The sequence below is a fragment of the Nothobranchius furzeri genome, chromosome 5, assembly GCF_043380555.1.
Source record: "Nothobranchius furzeri strain GRZ-AD chromosome 5, NfurGRZ-RIMD1, whole genome shotgun sequence".
In the NCBI taxonomy this organism is placed as follows: Eukaryota; Metazoa; Chordata; class Actinopteri; order Cyprinodontiformes; family Nothobranchiidae; genus Nothobranchius; species Nothobranchius furzeri.
The window spans coordinates 77793831-77814511 of record NC_091745.1 but is presented as its reverse complement, the minus strand read 5'-3'; the positions used below and the strand labels follow the sequence as shown (position 1 = coordinate 77814511).

At 45.4% G+C, this 20681-nt stretch overlaps 2 protein-coding genes and 1 long non-coding RNA gene across 4 annotated transcripts in view; 2 read left to right on the top strand and 1 right to left on the bottom strand.

The window, feature by feature from the left end:
- The first annotated feature begins 656 nt into the window (after positions 1 to 656).
- Positions 657 to 9840, top strand: polr3c (polymerase (RNA) III (DNA directed) polypeptide C). 2 transcript variants are annotated; one of them, XM_015950397.3, is made up of 13 exons: positions 657 to 784; positions 2174 to 2320; positions 2495 to 2759; positions 2870 to 3162; positions 3260 to 3328; positions 7347 to 7520; positions 7599 to 7650; positions 7736 to 7796; positions 7883 to 8033; positions 9156 to 9257; positions 9340 to 9389; positions 9459 to 9608; positions 9686 to 9840. In XM_015950397.3, the coding sequence occupies exons 2-13, from the start codon at positions 2174 to 2176 to the stop codon at positions 9756 to 9758; spliced, it is 1587 nt and encodes a 528-aa protein (XP_015805883.1). In that variant the 5' UTR covers positions 657 to 784; the 3' UTR covers positions 9759 to 9840. The 2 variants fall into 2 exon arrangements, with proteins under 2 accessions (XP_015805883.1, XP_015805882.1); XM_015950396.3 differs by having other exon boundaries at positions 3260 to 3364.
- Positions 9838 to 20681, bottom strand: part of itga10 (integrin, alpha 10) — a 62531-nt gene continuing 51687 nt past the window's right edge. The window contains exons 13-30 of the mRNA XM_015950395.3: positions 15521 to 15664; positions 15238 to 15444; positions 15032 to 15162; positions 14775 to 14941; positions 14326 to 14468; positions 14134 to 14244; positions 13923 to 14008; positions 13710 to 13851; positions 13534 to 13626; positions 13381 to 13457; positions 13202 to 13291; positions 13031 to 13115; positions 10980 to 11093; positions 10797 to 10904; positions 10607 to 10714; positions 10437 to 10532; positions 10253 to 10366; positions 9838 to 10187 (exon numbers count right to left, since the gene is read on the bottom strand). Coding sequence (XP_015805881.3) covers positions 10137 to 10187; positions 10253 to 10366; positions 10437 to 10532; positions 10607 to 10714; positions 10797 to 10904; positions 10980 to 11093; positions 13031 to 13115; positions 13202 to 13291; positions 13381 to 13457; positions 13534 to 13626; positions 13710 to 13851; positions 13923 to 14008; positions 14134 to 14244; positions 14326 to 14468; positions 14775 to 14941; positions 15032 to 15162; positions 15238 to 15444; positions 15521 to 15664 — 2067 coding nt within the window. The 3' untranslated portion in view covers positions 9838 to 10136. The remainder of the gene's footprint in view (positions 10188 to 10252; positions 10367 to 10436; positions 10533 to 10606; positions 10715 to 10796; positions 10905 to 10979; positions 11094 to 13030; positions 13116 to 13201; positions 13292 to 13380; positions 13458 to 13533; positions 13627 to 13709; positions 13852 to 13922; positions 14009 to 14133; positions 14245 to 14325; positions 14469 to 14774; positions 14942 to 15031; positions 15163 to 15237; positions 15445 to 15520; positions 15665 to 20681) is intronic.
- LOC139069890 (uncharacterized) lies at positions 17807 to 19030 on the top strand. The gene is made up of 3 exons (XR_011520563.1): positions 17807 to 17928; positions 18022 to 18083; positions 18907 to 19030. It is a non-coding gene; the product is annotated as an uncharacterized lncRNA (long non-coding RNA).

Here is a 20681-nt window from a genome sequence, read left to right as displayed (position 1 = left end):
ATCATATAATAAGTGATAATTCTGATATTTATCATATGCATTTTCATATCCTCCAAAATGATTATAAGTTGTTTTAAAACGTTTAATAATAAAAACGTCTTTATGATAGCAGTAAATCATATGAAAATTTAAAATATTTCAGAGTTACCACGGTATTCAAGACCTTGAAATCTGCACATTGTTCTCTAGTGGGAATTCCAGTTTTGAGAAACAAATTATTATTCTAACAAAAGTTGTTCGACAGCAAAGTACGTTTAGATTTTTTAAACCGGAAACTAAATTTCTATGGGAATTTGTTTGTCCTAACATTTGGGAAAGGTATTTGAGATTCTTGAAATGTTGATTTTGAATAGGTGAAATATACCTTTTGAAATACATGGAAGGAACTGCAGATGTTTACTGATGAATACTGACTTCACCCAGTGTGATTGTGTACCTCTTACTTTTTGTCTAACTTATTAACACGTCGAGCGCTTGAAATTTCAGTTGTTTATTCTGATAACTAAAAATGCAATTCATGAACAAATTTTTTTTTATTTAAATTCCAAATGAAAAAAATGGGATGTGGTTAATTATATGCTACAACAACTTGCCTGAACCAAACGATCTCCAGCTCGACAGGGGGCGCTGCACTGCAGCCAAATCCTGGAGGGAAGACCCAGAGAGCGGAAGTGTCTTTTTTACCGGAAGTGTCTGTGTGTTGTGATGGAAGAGACGCATGTGTAAAAAGTCGATGCATGAAGGCAACAGCTACGTTTGCTCCGAAACCCATCTGCAATAAAAGGTTCGTGAAAAAAATAAGTTACGTGTATTTATTTTTCCTAATTCTTTACTTTCAGGTGAGCTAGCCGCTAGTAGCTTGTAAGCTAATCCACTTAATACAACTTTAGCTTCACTGGTGTGGACATTAATCAGAGACGCTTAAAACATAATTAACATTTAATATTAGATGAAGTTTACATGTTGTCTTTTGTTTTATGGTGCTTTAGTGTTTTTTTAACCGAAACATCACAGTTTAAAGATGCTAGTGATTGATTTGTGATGCTTTAAGTGTACTAGTGTTTTAGTGTCCTGTCAAAAAAGTAAATATAATTTATAAAATACAATAAAATGACTTTATTCTTGCAATAGGTTAATTTCTGTTAAGATGTTGATAATAAATCATACTAATTTACCTATTTAAGCCAACCACATACACAATATTCAGTACTTTCCTCACAACTTGGTACAGTCATTTTGTCATTTAATTAGTTTGTTTATTTTGATCAACTGTTGGTTCATATTACACTGATTATTTTGTTTTCAATCTGTTTCATGAAAAGCATCTTTTATAAAATGTTCTGCTAATCTGGTGCTGCTTCCGTGGGTTTTATTATCGTGATATAGGTGATGTCATCTAATTTACTGTTTTGCTTCATCTACAATAAAATACAGGAATTCTTCTACAAAACCTGTAACATAAATAAAACCAGTTTACTTCCATCCATCCATTTTCATCCGCTTATCTGGAGTCGGGTGGCTGGGGCTGTAGCCTAAGTCGAGAGGTCCAAACTTCCCTCTCCCCAGCCACTTGGGCCAGCTCCTCCGGGGGAATCCCAAGGCGTTCCCTGGCCAGGTGAGAGACATAGTCCCTCCACCGTGTCCTGGGTCTACCTTTAGGCCTCCTCCCAGTTGGACGTGCCCGGGAAACCTCACCAGGGAGGCGTCCAGGAGGCATCCTGACCAGATGCCCAAGCCACCTCAACTGGCTCCTCTCGATGTGGAGGAACAGCGGGTCTACTCCGAGCCCCTCCCGGATGACCGAGCTTCTCACCCTATCTCTAAGGGAGAGCCCAGCCACTCTTTGGAGAAAACTCATTTCGGCCGCTTGTATCCGTGATCTCGTTCTTTCGGTCACTACCCAAAGCTCATGACCATAGGTGAGGGTAGGAACGTAGATCGACCGGTAAATCGAGAACTTCGCCTTCCGACTCAGCTCTCTCTTCACCACGACAGACCGGTACAACGCCCGCATCACTGCAGACGCAGCACCAATCTGCCTATCGATCTCACGCTCCAGCTTTCCCTCACTCGTGAACAAGACCCCGAGATACTTAAATTCCTCCACTTGGGGCAGGACCTCATCCCTGACCCGTTTACTTGTGGATCTTATTTATATTGTATGTTTTTGCAGATGACAGCCCAGGAGGTACGACTGTGTGGTCTTCTGATGCGAGAGCATTTCGGGGAGGTGGTGGAGAAAGTGGGAACACACCTGCTCAGAAGTGGTGGCCAACATTTACGAGCCATTGTTCATGAAACTGGAGTCTCAGCGGACCTGGTACAAATGACAAGCTTCTTTCTGCTGGTTAATACTGAGAATATATTTGCTTAGCAGCTAATTGTTGGTGGTGATGTATTTTAGATAAGTAGAGTTGATTTATTGGACAGTTTTACACTATAAATGATTTTTAATCACACAGTACAGATGCTGCTTTTGCCTTTGTTTTTAAAGGTAAAGAAGTCTTTATGCGTGCTTATGCATCACGGAGCGTGTTCGTTCATCTCTGGTCGAAAGGGACCCGGCAGCCCCCCAGAGTATCAGGCAAGCTGCGATTGCATTCTGAGGATTCTGCGATACCCACGTTACATCTACACCTCTAAAACCTTGTACGGTGACACCGGAGAGCTGATCGTTGAGGAGCTGCTTCAGAGGGGTCACATGACGATGAGCGGCACGGTCAAGACAGTCGCTGACCGCCTCAGTCAGAACATGGAGGGTCAGCGTCTGATTTTAAAAAGACAAAAATCTGGATTTGATTTTGAATGTTTTTCAGGTTTCAGTAGGATTTATATTACGTGACATCAAGTGTCTATGTTGTTCTTACAGATGGGCAGAGCGTTGATTACAGCGAAGTGTCGTCTGTCTTTTCTAAACTGGTGGAGACGCATTTCCTGCAGCGCTGCCCTCCGTTGGACGGAGCAGGAATGACAGCCAGCAGCACTCAAGCCGGCCCCAATCCCACTGCAGCCGCCTCCAGCTCCACCCTGCCCAACCCAGAGAGCTTCTCCGAGTGCTATAAGGTGCCTCATGTGACCCTCGTCGGGCGGGGAAAGCGCCAGCTCGCCACCGAGGAGGGAGAAGAGCAAAGGAGCGCAAAAAGAGCCAAAATGGAGCCAGAAGTCGGGAACAACTCTCTTTTTTCACCTATTTATTCATTCCAACATTTCTCTGTTTCTGCTTTTATCATCATCACACACGGTTGGTGTTTTTGTGCAGACTCATGGTGACGAGGGGATCTACTGGCAGGTGAACTTTACGCGGTTTCATCAGCACTTCAGAGACCAGGTGATCATCAGTGCCGTGGCCAGTAAACTGGATCAGGTCAGGCTTCCTCTTCAGGACTAAAAATACGAGTGAATAAAAAAAAAAAAAGAGTTGAACGTGCCTACAAAACGCTTATTCATTCTCCTGGATGACTAAAATGTTTTATGTTGTTTCTGTGTGTTTAGAGAGAACTGTCAGTCATCAAAACTGGATAAAAAAAATCAATAATCAACAGTAAACGGGCTCCAGCCCTAAAAAACAATATTTTTATGAATGAAACCAAATCTCACTAATACATGCATTAGTGAGATTAATTATAGTTGTAGCTGTATTTATGTTCTCTTGGTCACTATTGTGTTTCAGGTGTTTGATGAAGCACTTTTTAAAGCTTTTGCATTTAAAAGGTCGTCGTCTTCCTCCGCTTATCCGGGTCCGGGTCGCGGGGGCAGCATCCCAACTAGGGCGCTCCAGACCGTCCTCTCCCCGGCCACCTCCACCAGCTCCTCCGGCAGGACCCCAAGGCGTTCCCGGACCAGATTGGAGATGTAACCTCACCAACGTGTCCTGGGTCGACCCGGAGGCCTCCTGCCGGCAGGACATGCCCAAAACACCTCCCCAGGGAGGCGTCCAGGAGGCATCCTGACCAGATGCCCAAACCGCCTCAACTGACTCCTTTCGATCCGGAGGAGCAGCGGTTCTACTCCGAGTCCCTCCCGAATGTCCGAGCTCCTCACCTTATCTCTAAGGCTGAGCCCGGCCACCCTACGGAGGAAACTCATTTGGGCCGCTTGTATCCGCGATCTCGTTCTTTCGGTCATTACCCAAAGCTCATGACCATAGGTGAGGATTGGGACGTAGATCGACCGGTAAATCGAGAGCCTGGCTTTCTGACTCAGCTCCCTCTTCACCACGACAGATCGGCTCAGCGTCCGCATCACTGCAGACGCCGAACCAATCCGCCTGTCGATCTCCCGATCCCTCCTACCCTCACTCGTGAACAAGACCCCGAGATACTTAAACTCCTCCACTTGAGGTAGGACCTCTCCCCCGACCCAGAGGTGGCAAGCCACCCTTTTCCGGTCAAGAACCATGATCTCAGATTTGGAGGTGCTGATCCTCATCCCAGCCGCTTCACACTCGGCCGCGAACCTACCCAGCAAGAGCTGAAGGTCAGAGCTGGATGAAGCTAGGAGGACCACGTCATCCGCAAAAAGCAGAGATGAGATTCTCCTGCCATCAAACTCGACACACTCCACACCACGGCTGCGCCTAGAAATTCTGTCCATAAAGGTAATGAGCAGAACCGGTGACAAAGGGCAGCCCTGGCGGAGTCCAACCCTCACTGGGAACACGTCCGACTTACTACCGGCTATGCGGACCAAACTCACGGTCCCCTGGTAAAGGGACTGAATGGCACTTAACAGAAAGCCACCCACCCCATACTCCTGGAGCGTCCCCCACAGGGTGCCCCTGGGGACACGGTCATAAGCCTTCTCCAAATCCACAAAACACATGTGGATTGGTTGGGCAAACTCCCATGCCCCCTCAATCACCCTTGCAAGGGTATAGAGCTGGTCCACGGCCAGGACGAAAACCACATTGCTCCTCCTCAATCTGAGATTCAACTATCGATCGGACCCTCCTCTCCAGTTCCTTGGAGTAGACCTTTCCAGGGAGGCTGAGGAGTGTGATCCCCCTATAGTTAGAACACACCTTCAGGTCACCCTTCTTAAAGATGGGGACCACCACCCCGGTCTGCCACTCCACAGGAACTGCCCCCGATGACCACGCATTGTTGCAGAGATGTGTCAACAATGACAGCCCTACAACATGAATGTTGTAGGGCTGTCATTGTAGGCAGAATGTTTCATCTATCTTGTAATTTCCATTTTGTATTTTGTAATTTGAATTTCTTTTATTGTTGATTTATTCAATATATTTACATACAACTGTACAATGTTCAGCGCTTTGGGCTTCCTGACAGGGTTGCGGAAGGCGCTTTATAAATAAAGCTTTGATTGATTGATTGATTGATTGAACATCCATAGCCTTGAGATACCCACGACGAATCTCATCCGCCCCCGGGGCTCCGCGGCTGTGTAGTTGTTTGACTACCTCAGCAACTTCTGCCCCCGAGATTGGACAGTCCATCCCCACGTTTTCTGGCTCTGGTTACTCCTCGGAATGCGCATAGGTGGGATTGAGGAGCTCCTCAAAGTATTCCTTCCACCGTCCTACTATAGCCCCAGTTGACGTCAGCAGCTCCCCATCCCCACTGTGAACAGTGTGAGCGAGTTGTTGCCTTCCTCTCCTGAGGCGCCGGACAGTTTGCCAGAACCTCTTTGGAGCAGATCGATGGTCTTTCTCCATGGCCTCACCAAACTCCTCCCACGCCCGAGATTTTGCCTCGGAAACTGCCACTGCTGCACCCCGCTTGGCTATCCGGTACCTGTCTGCTGCCTCCGGAGACCCACAGACCAGTCACGCCCTGTAGGCCTCCTTCTTCAGCCTGACGGCTCCCCGAACCTCTGGTGTCCACCATCGGGTACGGGGGTTGCCACCACGACTGGCACCAGCCACCTTGTGACCACGGCTAGCAACAGCCACCTCAACAATTGCAGAGTGGAACAAGGCCCACTCGGAGTCAATGTCCCCCACTGCTCTCGGGACGCGATCAAAGCTCTGCCGAAGATGGGAGTTGAAGACCATCTTGACAGGTTCTTCTGCCAGGCGTTCCCAGCAGATCCTCACTATGCGTTTGGGTCTGCCAGGTCTACGCAACATCTTCCCCTGCCATCTGATCCAACTCACCACCAGGTGGTGATCAGTTGACAGCTCCGCTCCTCTCTTCACTCGGGTGTCCAAAACATACGGCCGCAGGTCAGATGATACGACCACAAAATCTATCATCGACCTGCGACCTAGGCTGCCCTGGTACCAAGTGTATCGATGGGCATCCTTATGTTCGAACATGGTGTTCGTTATGGCCAAACTGCAGCTTGCACAGAAGTCCAATAACGAAACACCACTTGAGTTCAGATCAGGCGGGCCGTTCCTCCCAATCACACCCCTCCAGGTCAAGCTGTCATTGCCCACGTGAGCATTGAAGTCCCCCAGCAGGACAATGGAGTCCCCTGATGGAGCACTATCTAGCACTCGTCCCAGGGACTCCAAAAAGGGTGGGTACTCTGAACTGATATTTGGCCCATAAGCACAAACAACAGTCAGGACCCATTCCCCGACCCAAAGGCGCAGGGAAGCTACCCTCTCGTCCCCCGGGGTAAACCCCAACACACAGGCAGAGAGGCTTGGGGCTAACAAAAAGCCAACCCCAGCCCTCCGCCTCTCGCCCGGAGCAACTCCAGCAAAGTAGAGTGTCCAACCCCTCTCCAGGTCTCGGGTTCCAGAGCCAATCCTATGTCTCGAGGTGAGTCCGACTATATCTAGCCGGTACCGCTCAACCTCTGCCACAAGCTCCTGCTCCTTCCCCGCCAGCGAGGTGACGTTCCATGTCCCAAAAACTAGTTTCCTTGTCCGGGGATCGGACCGCCAAGGTTCCCGCCTCTGTCTGCCACCCGATTCACACTGCACCGGACCCTTCATGTTCCTCCTGCGGGTGGTGGGTCCACAGTTGGATGAGCCCATGTATCCGGTTCGGGCTGGGCCCGGGCGGGCCCCATGGGCGAAAGCCCGGCCACCAGGCACTCGCTCACGGGCCCCAACCCCAGGCCTGGCTTCAGGGTGGGATCCCGGTAACCCTCCGGGCCGGGTACTCCGACTCTTTGATTGTAAATCCATGAAAGATCCTCTGAACCGTTCTTTGTCTCACCCTTCACCTAAGACCAATTTGTCATGGGAGACCCTACCAGGATCACAAAAGTGTCCAAGACAACGTAGCTCCTAGGATCATTAGGGCACTCAAACTCCTCCACGATAAGGAGGAGTCCTCGTTTGTAATGAATTAACGTTTCTAAGTTTATTTTGTTTGTACTTTTTTATTCTTAAATGAGAAGAAAAGCATTAATCGTAATCCTTTCAGACCAGCAGTGAAATAGTGAGGACCATCCTTCGGATGAGTGAGGTGACCACTTCGCCCACGGACTCCTGCACGAAGCCCCTCTCAGCCAATGAGATCTTTAGGTCCCTTCCTTCCAGTCACAACATCCCCAGGCAGATCCTGGACCAGTACCTGACTCTACTGGTGGATGACCCGGTATTTTGTCCTTTACTTCACACAGTGTAGTTTCCATCCTCCAAAGGGTGCTTGATTCATCCTCTTCTTATGTTTTAGATGGAGTTTGTGGGGAAAATTGGCGAAAGTGGAGGAGGCATGTTTGTCCTCAGTATCCTTTACTTCATTGGTGTTTTTGTACCATTATTCTTTTGCGAATGTCAAAGAGCGGCTGCTTTTCTGACGTCGCTGCCCAGATCTGCACCGAGCATTAGCCAACCTGGCACGAGCCACGCTCGAGTCCATCGTGCAGGAGAGGTGAGTTTGTATGTGTTTTAACTCTTTGTGCGCCTGGTTTACCGTGTCAGGGATTCGATGTAAAACTTTCTATAACCTGTCGTCAGATTTGGCTCGCGATCTGCTCGCATCTTCCGCCTGTTGCTGCGGAAACGACACCTGGAACAGAAGCAGGTGGAGGATTTTGCTATGATTCCGGCGAAGGAGGCTAAAGACATGTTGTACACGCTGCTTTCACAGAACCTGGTCCAGCTACAGGTGTGTGGACGCTTCTAGATGGATTTCACTTAATATCAGATTTATTTGTGGCAAATGATTAAATTTGTATCTATAAAGTTGTTGGAAACCCCTAGATTTCTGTAATGCCTACCGGATGGTAGCAGGGTGAACAGTTGGTGCTGCAGGCAGCCCCGGAGATTAGAGACAGTGTTTTATGGATCACCGCTTCGGTTTTGGTGGTGTTGAGATGTAAGCTGTTGTCCAGGCACCGGTTACTCAGAGTAACCTTGTCCCTGTAGGCGTACTCACCATCGTCCAAGATGAGGCCAACCTATAGTGGTGTTGACCGCGTACTTGTGTGTTTAGCAGCAGTCGTGGGGGAAAAGGAGCACAATAGGAGGCCGAGCTCACAGCCCTGTGGCACTCCAGTGTTTTAAGACATGCGTCTTTCCAGGACAATAAGTTATCGTAAAAGTTGGTGTACTGTTTTTAACGACCAATTTGTTTCTATTTATGACCACGGAGTCCCGTTTGCGTCCAACACCGGCAGCATTTCGATTAGGATTTTATTGTCAGGGTAGAAACCGATTAGCTAGTAATAAAACATTCAACATTACATCAACAACGTTATTGGAATTAGAAAACACTGATATCTGCTTAAACTGTTGCCACTTAGTGAAGAAATTAATAAACATGGGAAAACCACACGGTCGTTTGGAAGCAGTGGCTCATGGGGTTTAAAACTGCCATCGTCTGACTTGTAGCAGCTAACTGTGCTAGCTACAAAGCTAATGCTAGCCTGTATGGAAACAGAAACAAGTATAGAATCAATTTGTTATTTTCCTTAAAAATTAGCTGTGCATTTTAGTCAATGTTTTTGCTCTTTTTTGTGTAAAGTTGCGGTTAAGTTTACTTGTAATATCCCACGTTCCCCACCAGGGGGAGCTGCAGACTCACACTAAGAGCTTTGATAGCAGACGGCTGAAACGGAGGAGTTTTTAGATTATAAAACCCACTTTGGCTGGCTTTCTTCCAAAGAGTCGATGCAGTATTTTAAGAAAAAATAAACTTTTAGCTCAGTTTGTCATTTTATATTTGTCTATTGGAGTCATTTGGTGCTAAAATAGTTTATAAATTTTTATTTAATCATTTCTCCATCAGGAAATCCCCAAAACCCCGGACTTTGCTCCCTCCCGCACCTTTTATCTCTACACCGCCAACCAGCTCCCGACAGCGAGGATGCTGCTGCAGAAATGTTACAAGGTGACCCGCTAAAACACTTTCATCCTCAGAGAAGTTAAAGAAAGTTGCTTTCTCATTGTTTTGGGATATTTTTGTTCTGCAGACGGTGTCCAACCTCGTAGAGCGACGCCTGTTCGAGACCAAAGAGAACAAGTGGGTTTCCGAGTTGGCGTAAAGCTCTTCCACTGATGGATCCGCTGATTTGTTTGGTCTGACTTCCAGGCGGCTCCTGGAGAAATCCCAGCGAATCGAAGCCATCCTGGCATCTCTGCAGGCCAGCGGGGCCGAAGCCGAGCAGCTGACCGAGGTGGAGGAGATGATCAGCGCTCCAGAGAAGCAGCAGCTGGAGGTTTTAAAGCTTCATGTCAACAAGTATGACGGCAAAGCCAAAACTCACATTTCAGCCGGTTTTCTCAGCGGTTTCTAAATGTTTCTTTGGTTTTCTTTAGGCTAGACTCAGCAGAGAACCAAGTAGATGAAACCATCTTCCTTCTGGAGTCCTACATCAACTCCACGTGTTGAACTTCACGGCTGGGATGTTTCTGTTAGAGAGAGAATCTGATTTTTTTTATGCATCAGTGTTGAATAAACTGAACGACACTTGTTTTCAGCAGTTTTTATTCCGATTAGGAAAAACAAACGCCTGTTTGGACTGTTTAAAATATAAAACCATGAAAAAGTCTGCAAGTTAAATAAAAGAACTGTGGTTTATGACAATGTGGCTTTTCCTAAAATAAAAGCAGTGACTATTTACATGTTTTAACTCTGGAAACAGCTGTTAGTGCATTTCTGTTGGACCCTGATGATGCTCTTTGTCCTGGAGACTCATCCCAGGACCATCTGACTCTGACTGGACGCAGACTCCACCCCTTTGTGGCAGATAACGTCCCTGAAAGAGGCTCAGTCCTCGTCGTTTTCATCCTCTCTCCGTTTGCGTGCAAAGAATCCGAGCTGAGAAGATAGACGGGATTAAAAGAAGCCACTATTTTCTAACAGAAGATTTCAAAAGGAAATACCTTCCACAGGATGAAGATGATGAGCGCCAGAAGCAGGAAACCACCTATGATGCTGCCGATTAAAATCCAGAGCGAGATGGGGATCGCTCGGCCCTTCAGCACCTCCAACACGCTCTGGAGGAAAGAGAAAGATGAGAAAAACTATTTTCTTACCATGAAACTCAGAATCTTTCGTGTGTCTCACCTCCCCTCTAAGCATTCCTGCCCTCAGAGTGATGAGATTCGTCTCTTTAGCTGTGAGGTCAAAGTCACTCACGATCCTCACTGACTTGTACTTGGCCTGCAGACAGAGACACGTGACGACAGAGTTGTTCGATGAGGAGAAAACTGTCCACGCGTCGCTCCGGAGCTCACCTTTCTGAAAAAGTCATCATGAGCTCTGCGGCTGACTCGGATGACGACGTCCTGCTGGAGCTGCTGGACTTCACACGTGACCTCTGTGCACCACGACCTGCTGCAGTTCTGCACACGGGACAGGAACGCCTCACATCAACATCATCTGCAAACGTGTGGGAGTCACTTAAAGAGGGGGGAGAAGCTTCACCAGTATCTCGTTGTGCATCATGTCCTCAGGATGAAGAGGACGCACGTCTCTCTGTCTGGCCTTCAGCTGGGCGACGGCGCTCAGAACTCTGCAGTTTACCCCCGTGGCCTGTGGAGGAGCCTGAATACGTCACACACCACCTGAAATGGTGGACTGAGACACAAACACACACACAATACTCACGTTGTAGGCGTAAACGTCGGTGATGGTCATGAAGACCGTGTCTCCTGCAGCCACAGAGGGCAGAAACATCCGCAGCTCCAGGTTACTTAAGACGTAACAGCCCAGATTCTGCAGCTGAGAATGCAAATAAAAGCTAGTTTTTCACTTGTTTTGCAAGAAAAAAAACAGAATTTTCAAACCAGCTCTTATTTATTTACATTTAGCAAACCAAAGAGGTCTGGATCAATAGTTTTGCCTTTCTGGAGATATTTCAAGGTTTTTCTTTGGACTTAGGCTTCATTTTATGATCAGTTTTTGTACCTGAATACAAAAGCATGTTCTGCAATTGAGCATGCAACAATAGGAAACGGGACAGAAGAGGAAGCGACAGACCATAAAAACTGTCTGCAGCAGACGTGCAGTCAGACCTCAGGGCAGGAGCGCCTCCAGAAAATTTTGATTGGGGGGGCCAGATGGGGCCAAAGACGTTTTGGGTTGGCACACCAAATTGGTCCTTGTGGTAACGCTGGGAGAATTTAGCCTGTGGCGATGTACTGCATTGCGCCTTTATTCGCTTTTATTAAAATAACAGTACGTATAAATTTTACAAACAAACATTTCAGAAATATACATTTCAGTTATTTAAAATGTGATATATATAATACATTTAAAAATGTATTTTTTGGGGTTAATTCACGTGTTGCTGTGTTAAAAAAAACATGGAGATAATTATTATTTTTTTAATGGTGAGCAGCAGATACATATGTATTATTTTTTATTCTGATTATTTCTGTACTCATTAATTGCATTTTTTTATAATTATGTCTTGAATAAACAAGATCAATATATGGTTTGACTGAACATTAATATGATTTGCTAACACTGGCTTTTCCCTGGGGGGGGGGGGGGGGGGCAATTTTCTAGGGGCCACCCCTTGAGGGCGCCATTGCCTGAGAGATGCTTTATCCGTTTATTGTCTCCAACTGAACTAAAACACTGTTTCCTGCATCAAATCGTTATTTCTGGTAAGTTTTTATAGATTCAGTTGAAGTTGGACAAACATTTGCCTTTAGGACAGGCTGCTGGTTGAAAAGCGACTAAAATCAGATGAAAAATGAGTTTTATGATAATTTGACTAAAATGTAAAAACAAACTGGTTCTTCCTTTTTTTGGGAGCATTTTTACCAGTGAATGATTAAAATATTAGATTTAAATGGTATAAGAGAAAATATACTTTTCTTAACGTGTTTAGGAACAAGACTGGAAGTCTAGCCAAAATCCAAGTACACTGCAAAAATGGATTTCTAAAAAATATTAGAAATTTTACCTTTTTAACTCCTTCACTGCCATTGATGACTAAAGTCGTCAATTGCATGTTTTTACTGTGTGGGCGTCGGACGAGCCCCCACTCCGTGAGAACAAACAGCTCTGAGGCCGATCTTCATCCGCATATGTCACACGTCACGTGATCAGGAAGCAGAACATCCATGTGTTAGGAGATCTTTTTGGGCTGCTGCAGTAAAAAAGTGAGGCGCGAACCAGAAAAGCTTCTGCCGATCAAAATTCAACAACGGATTATGAAAGAACGGATAACGCTCGAAACGCGCAGATTCTTCCTGATGTAAGAGGTGAGTCTCCGCTTTGTTTTGGTTGTTTTGGCGTTGACATCATCCTAGCACGCAACGTTCTGTCACTCTTAAAAAAAACTGTAAAAAACGCTGGCAGCGAATGAGTTAATCTAAAAAAAAACCTTCTAAAAAAAACTAGCATTACATACAATGAGGTAAATATTTTTAAATATGATCCATATAAATCAAAAATGTGATTATTTAGCTAGTTTTAAGAATTCTGAACAAACAACTTTTGCTTTCCCCGCTGGCAGATTTTTTAATTGAAGAATATTTACCTCATTTTAAGTAATTAAAAAAGTCTAAAAACGAGTTTTCTTTAGTTTCTTAGAAATCATTTTTTGCAGTGTAGAAGGTGAGAACACGGTTACAGGAAAAGATAAGAGTCATTTGTGAGGTCTACGTGAGTCTGAGCTCATTAACGATCATCAGACGCGTCTTTACCCGGAGGTGTGTGTAGAATTCTGGTCCGAGAGCTTCCGACGCAGACCGTGTGGGATGGACCTCGTAGCGGTTCAGGTTAGAGTAACTTCACAGCAAAAAGAGCAGCAAGTTAAATACTTACAAAACATTTTATTTGAAATCTTGTAAACAAAGTTTTCTCTCAGCTCACACCTGCTGACGTAAAGGTCCGGCTGGTACTGAACAAAACTCTGCAGCTGGACGCTGTTGTCCCCTAAAGTCGCGTCTCTCTCCATGCTGTCACTGCAAGACAAAAAAGAGGGTTTAGATGAAACGTGCAAAATCTTAAACAGCACTGCCCTAATCCGGTTGCGTCATCACAAGTCAGCTACCTGCTAGCGACGAGCTTCATTTGCACTCGGTTGTGTAGAGATGTGCAGCTGAATTCAAACTCCAACATGAAGTTCACCTGCGGGGTGAAAAACATCGAACCGCTGAGGTGACACGCTTCACCTGAGGAGGGCGGAGCCACTTCCTGAGCTCACCTCTGACTGAGAGCGAAACACCGGATAGCTGACGTTGCACGAGTGGCTGTTGGGGCCGAGCGCCGTGCACTCAATCTTAAAGCTGTAGTCCTCCTAAATTAAAAGAAAGGCGTATTTAGAGAAACGGAGAGATTAAACAACGCTGGATGAGTCAGGACTGGATGGATGGGAGTTACTCTGATGCTGAGGCTGGAGAAATGGAGGTTGCGTGAATAGTGCAGCTTCAGGCTGGTGTTGTAGGCGTTCTCCAGTCTGTTCTGGAGCTGAACTTCCACTGCTAGACGCTTACGAGGGCTCTGAATCAAGTAAGGTTTCTGCCTGCAGAGGAAGAGCAAAGACTCACACCAGAGCAACAGAGAAATGAGTAGAAGAGCAGCTAAGATGTGTACTTTGTCCCAGAGATTTCCATGCTGGCCTGCAGGACCAGATCTGTGGTGCAAACATCATCCTCACCACAGTCTTTAAAGAACGGGATCTGAACAGGAGTAGAAGCAGAACGGGTGAAGAAATGAGAAACGTGGCGATGCTCGAGCATAAGAACGAACGAATGAGCAAGACGGACATGTTTGCACCTAAGCTGTTAGTCGCTGTGCCACTTACAGACTTGTTGACCGTCATCGGCCAGCCTTCGTCCAGAACCGGACCCGTCGCTGTGTTGTTGATCTTAAACTGCAGCGAGAAGCTGATTGGGCGAATGTAATCCGCTGTGTCCTGTGAAGGAGACACGGTTAGAATCCCTGTGAGTGTGTGTGTGTGTGTGTGCGTGTGTGTGTGAGATACACCAACTCTCACATAGACATGGAAGGGCAGCTTGTAACACAGAGCTTTCCCCGTCTGGACCCGGACCGGCAGCTGGATTTGTCGGTGTGAGCTGTTGTCGAACAGAGCTCGCGCCGAAAACTTCCTGTCATCCAACATGGCTGACAACCACAGATCTTTAGAACAAAAGTTTCAAATATTGCATGAAACACGTGTTCTAAAAAACTGATTTTAACAATAATTTAGTCTCAGAAAAATGTATAAACTGCACATTTTGTGCTCTAACTAGGTTTATACATCAGATGTGTTGTATCATTATTGTTGTAAATCTACACGACATCCTACAGGAACTCTGAAGAAACTGAACTGATAAATTATCTAATCGTCTGAGTTCCCGTTTGGAATAAAAGATTTTTTAAATTTATCTGAAATAAAAACATAAATTTCAATGGGAATATGTTCGCTTCGTTAACGAGTCCTACCGAAGCCAATCCCGTTGGGCCCGGGGGAGCGTGAGACGGCATTGAAGCAGGCGGTGGCGTCCAGACAGGCCGACTCCCTGCCCCCCCTCTGACACGTCTTCTGGATGACATTGATGGAATGAGGCTGGAAGGACAAACTCACATTGATCTGAACGATGCTTCTGGATCTGTAACACAGAAAGCGTCTTTTACCTCTGGAGAGAAACTAGATGCTGTCACACTGTCAGTCTGCCCTGCAGCGGGGGTTTCTTCCTCACCTGAGCATCACAGCACTTCCCTGTGCTCCAACCGCCAAGTCTATCAGGTCATCTCCATCCAAGTCCAGACGTGAGCTCACACTCCGGCCAAAATACTGAAGGGACGAGGAGAGAGAGGCCCCCTCTATACGCTGCGAGGAGGAGAGATCTTAGTTTGAATTCTGAGACACACCTGGGATGTTGTAGATGTACAAAACAGGAAGTACCTGTTTATAATTATGGATTATGTAAATATCCTGTCCGTGGTAGACATAGACGGCCCCTCTGTGATCGTCCTCCAGTGGAGCTCCTACCACCAGGTCGGTGAATCCATCATAGTTCAGATCTGGAGCTGCTGCCAGAGCGTAGCCAAACCTGGCATCCTGAGACTTCCCCTCTGATGTCAGCGTACCGTTGGAGACAAACACCTGCTCCTGGGAAACAGAGGGGGGGAACACTTGATGCATCGTGGTATAAAAAGTGATTTTTGCATGTTTATTGATCTCTTACCCCACTGAGGGTGTAGATGTAGACTTTACCAGCCTCCTTGTTTCCTGAGCTGAGAAACATCGGAGCAGCAACCAGAAGGACGTCTGTGATGCCGTCCTTATCCACGTCCAGCCCAAGCACTTCACTGCCATAATAAGACCCAATCTGAGGACAGAAACATGTCATTATGTCTCATCCTCAGCATGTAGGGGTCTTGCTTTTTCACAACAAGCATCTGCTTAAAGCTGGGCTCTGGAGCATGACGTTATTTTAGTCCACTAACGTGCACGTTAGTTTTTATTTTTTTTTATTTCAAGGCACTCGAGGAGTACAGACGCTTCTCTCTTTCGCTCCCTTATCTTTTTTTTTCCCCAAGGCTCTTTGTCCTGTCTGCCCACAGAGCGCTTCTCTGCATTTCTTCTGAAAAACTCTATTTTTACTAACCATGGATTTGATAAACTGGTCATTCAATGCGATCGATAAGATTTTTTCAACAATGAGAACGGAGCAGGGGCCTCCCACATGTCCACAGGGGACACACCCGGTGGGATATATGTTGGATTCCTGGAAGGAGTGGAAGATCGTATGCCTCAGCCAGCTGTCCATTGAGGATATTGAAGACGTGTGGATATTTGGCCTGATGATCACTGGATTTCTCCTGATTGGAGTGGGAGGATATCTGGTTTTCTGGAAACTTGGGAAGACGGGAGCGAATGGAGGGCGACCCACACCCACAGAAAGCACATCCTTGTGGAGACTTCTCAGACTGGGACGTTACTCGAGGTGAATCGTAAGCTGGACAATGTTCTAGCTGCGATACCGGTATTAGTGCGCAAAATGGATGTCATCTCGGAGAGAGTCACCGGACGGTATGGACAGGTTTAAAAACCCAAAATTGGCTTCACTGAAGGACTGGAATGATCAGTTTAAAGACTGAAGGCAGAGAGGAAAATTATCTCAGCCTGACCCAAACAAATTCTTGTTATCTGAATCTGATGCCCTGGTAGCCTTGAGCTGCAAGCAACTAAAACCCCCACGAAGGAATGCAGACAGATGCTGTGAAAACCCAACCTACCCCCCCCCCCCCCCCCACCTTCGGATTGGTGGACTTCAGCCTGGCGAGGTCATCAATCTGCAGGAGTCAATGTGCTCTTCGCTTCTCCCAAGATCTCCCTCCCACCTGTGACTGTACAGCAGATGAGCGCCGTCGATGGCTGCTCTCGCTGGGGGAAACAGGATCCCAGCCCCCCCTGCCTTCCTATTGGAGTCTCATGTTATGTTGTGTTGTCTGGAGTCTGTTGCATATATATTTGAGGTGTTTTTTTGGAGAGCAAAGCTGCCCTCCTGGTGGAGGGTAACTGTGAAGTGCCTTTTTTTCCCTCCACCTGAACCAATCCTCATGTTACCCTCTTATCTCTATTAAGGTAGCGAGACTCGGGTTGCGAATGACCACAATCACCACTTCTTGTCATGTGTCTTGCCCATGTATGTCTGATCTCTGAATTGTGTGTACTGAAACTCTAATTTCCCTCTGGGATTAATAAAGTATTGATTGATTGATTGATTGATTATAAAGGAGGAGATTTAGAAATTTGAATGGCTATAGCTCCCGCCCTTTACAGGCCCCTCCCACCTGGAAGAGCCGAGGGCCACGCCTCCTACTGCATACGCATCGTTTAGAATACTAGGTTGTCCAAGGAAGATCCCGCCTTTCTCATCTCTCATTGGGTAGAAAGGCTCTACTGTGATTGGCTATTTCATTTAACAACACACTGACTGTCCTCGCTAAGTGCTGACTGTGTCCTTCTGCCACCAGCAGAAAGCAAATTTGGGGAGTTTAGTAAAGAAAATGTGAACTTGGCGCTAGAATAAACATTCTGTCCTGGTTTGTGTAACCCAGAAGCTAGAACCTTAATGAGGTATTAACTAATTGGCTTACTAATATGATCCATCCTCAATTTAGATAAAATATAAAATATAAATTAAGGAAATTAACAATACTAATTAATAGATATCTAATTAACTAATAGATAATTTCATAATGAATTATTGGAAGGGTGAATAACTAAAATAACGAGTTTAATATTAAACATCGGTTAAAACAAGAATCTTGAACATCACTAACAGAAACAGAAGAGGAAAGCTGTATACTATTGGTCCAGGTGGGAATCTGAAATTTCATTGGCTGAGAGAAATAAGTCCCGCCTCCGCGAAATAAAACCGTGCGACGCAGCTGAGCGAGAGGAGAGACAAACGGCTGTGCAGCACGCAGATACAGAAAGCAAAGACTGAGCGGTTAGAGAGAGAGAGAGAGAGAAAAAAAAACAACGGTCGAGGCCGTGAAGAACCCTGATTTGGGTGCCGCATAGATAGAGGGAGAGGCGGACTTGACTCCTTCTAATAAGAGCTAGGAACTTGGAACCAACGCGGTGAGTAAAGAAAAAAGAAGAGAAAAAGCTAACGATGCAACTTAAAAAAAAAGGAAACTTAAATAGCTTATCAAATTAATTCCATTCTTATAGATTTGTGTGGAGACGACAGAGTGAACCAATCCTCTGTAGGAGGGAACCGTTGGAGCGCGTTGGTGAGTGAATGAGATTAAATTCAGTAAATTATTAAATTCAAAAAGCTAATTACAGCAACCGAGGTGACAGCAGTGGGCTGCTAGACGTTAGATCCCAGGAGTTAACATCTCAAACTACCAGTTAACGGTGGTAGGGCATATAGGAGTTAACGGCTCAAACCGCCAGTTAACGGCGGTAGGGCATATGGGATTCCCAGGAGTTAACGGCTCAAACCGCCAGTTAATGGTGGTACGGCCTAGATGTACAAGGTCCTCAGGGGCGTTATAGCTAACGCCATAGAATTAGCAATGCGTCCCTTAACCAAACATTTAATAATAAAAAAAATAGATAAATAAAAATAAATAAAAGCTAACTGATTAGGGAGGAATTATTTTACAAAGGTGGACCAAAGGACCAGAATTTATATTTTGTTTAATTTTGTTATAGAACATTTTATTTATTTATTTATTTATTTATTTGTTTGTTTATTTATTTATTTATTTATTGTGTTACAGATATACAAGGTGTCACAATGCTGTATAGAAACACAACTAAATGTATCCTTGTTGTCATGAATGTATTTCTTGTCGAATAGTGTAGAGTAATAGAATCTAACTGAGCCTATTGAGCTGAACAATTGTTGTCATATGTAATTATATTTCCAGAGCTACTGAGAATTATTTTAATAGACAATCAAATTGATGTTATGTTAGTTGAACTGTGAACCCAAACATGATTGGCTATGCCAATAGAGTGAAGCATTTGTTTAAGTCTGTAAGACTTTATGCTGTGATGTGACGAGAAGGGTCGATGCCAACTCGCTAACAGTCCTGTTGTTTACAGGCTGGGTTTTTTTTTTCCTTGGGTTTGATCCCGACTCCTATGATCACTCACTTGGAACGAGAACTGGATTTCTTCCTGACGAGGGAGATGGCGAGCCTTAACCACTGAACGAACCAGGACATCTCAAGTAACTGAAGAGCAGACTGCTCTCTTCTGTGAACAATCTCAACGGTGCGGTAGGAAAAAATCGCACCACCGGACTCTGACTTTCACCCCAAGCGTGGGGATTTGACTTGACGCCGGCTGACTTGTGACTCATATGATCAAATCTCATACCGAGCATTTTACTATTGTCGATTGTTTTCATCTGTTTTTGTGTGTTATCTTTATGTGTTATATTTCCCATTATTATTAAAATTTAGTATATAAACCGTTTCATGCTATACCCGTGACTCCAGTCATTCTTAAACAACCTCCAATTCTCCCCGAACCTAATTATTGGCCCATTTGTTTATTTTTTCTTTTAATTATCTTATTGTATCCTGTAATCCGGTTACATAAAACTTGGCGAGCCAGCCAGGAGAATTGTAGAGTTGCTACCTTAGCTAACCATTGACTGACATCATAAGAGTGCCTGGAGGTCACAGTTGTTTGCCATTTTGGCATTATTGGTACTTTTGAGTGTTTTAAAATGGAAGTTGTGAAAACAGAAAAGGTCAAAGTTTCAAATGCTGTTTTAATCAGTGGGTTAACTGATACAGACCTTGATAACGAAGTCTTTGGGTTTATGGAAGGATTCGGACCAGTTAACAGGCGCATTAAGTTACCAAACTGTGATCAGATTATTGTGGAGTTTCAACATGAAGCCACTGTTAAGGAATTAAAGAAACAATGTTTACCCTATGACAAACCTTGTACTAGGAACCCAGATGTTTTCTTTCATATTCAAGACCTAGCCAGCGCGTACAGTCTAGAAACTAGCACATCTGCCACTGATGCCTATCTGTCAGAGCTCAGGGACATAGCTGCGCGTAGCAATCAATCATTTAAAGACCTTCTAATGGAGGAACTGGCAAAAATTGGGGAATCTTTAGGAAGGGATACCCATGCATCTGAACCAGTCACTGAACCAGAGCCAATGCTCCATAGTGACCAAGTTACATATTCCCTGCCTTTAACACCAGAAGTTAACTATATGAACAACTCAAAGGACAATTGTCCACCTACAGAGACTGGAAAACAAAACCCTTGCATTCCACCAAATCTTTTAAACACACCTGAGGTTCAGCGAGTTATTGTGGAACACATTGTTAAAAGCAGTGAGGTTATCCCTCCGCCTACTTCACAATACAGACTAAAACCGTTCTCAGGGCGAGTTCCACACCCTTCTTTTGAAACTGACTATGATACTTGGCGTAGTAGTGTAGTGTTATGCATAAATGATCCTTCACTCACCAAGTCCCAAATTGTACGAAGAATCGTGGAGAGTCTGTCAGCCCCAGCAGCGAGCATCGTTAAAGCTCTTAGTCCAAAATCCGACCCGGAAACGTACCTTGAACATCTCGATTCAGCTTACGCAGCTGTCGAAGACGGCGACGAGCTCTTTGCTCGCTTCTTAAACACAAACCAGGACAGTGGTGAAAAACCTTCCGATTACTTTCAGAGGTTATACACCTTGTTAAACCTAGTTATTCAGAGGAATGGAATTTCCTCCAGTGACGCCGACCAGCAGCTGCTCAAGCAGTTTTGCAGAGGCTGTTAGGACAGCTCGCTGATTTCAAACCTGCAACTCGAACAAAAGAAAGACAACCCGCCTCATTTTACAGCACTTCTCC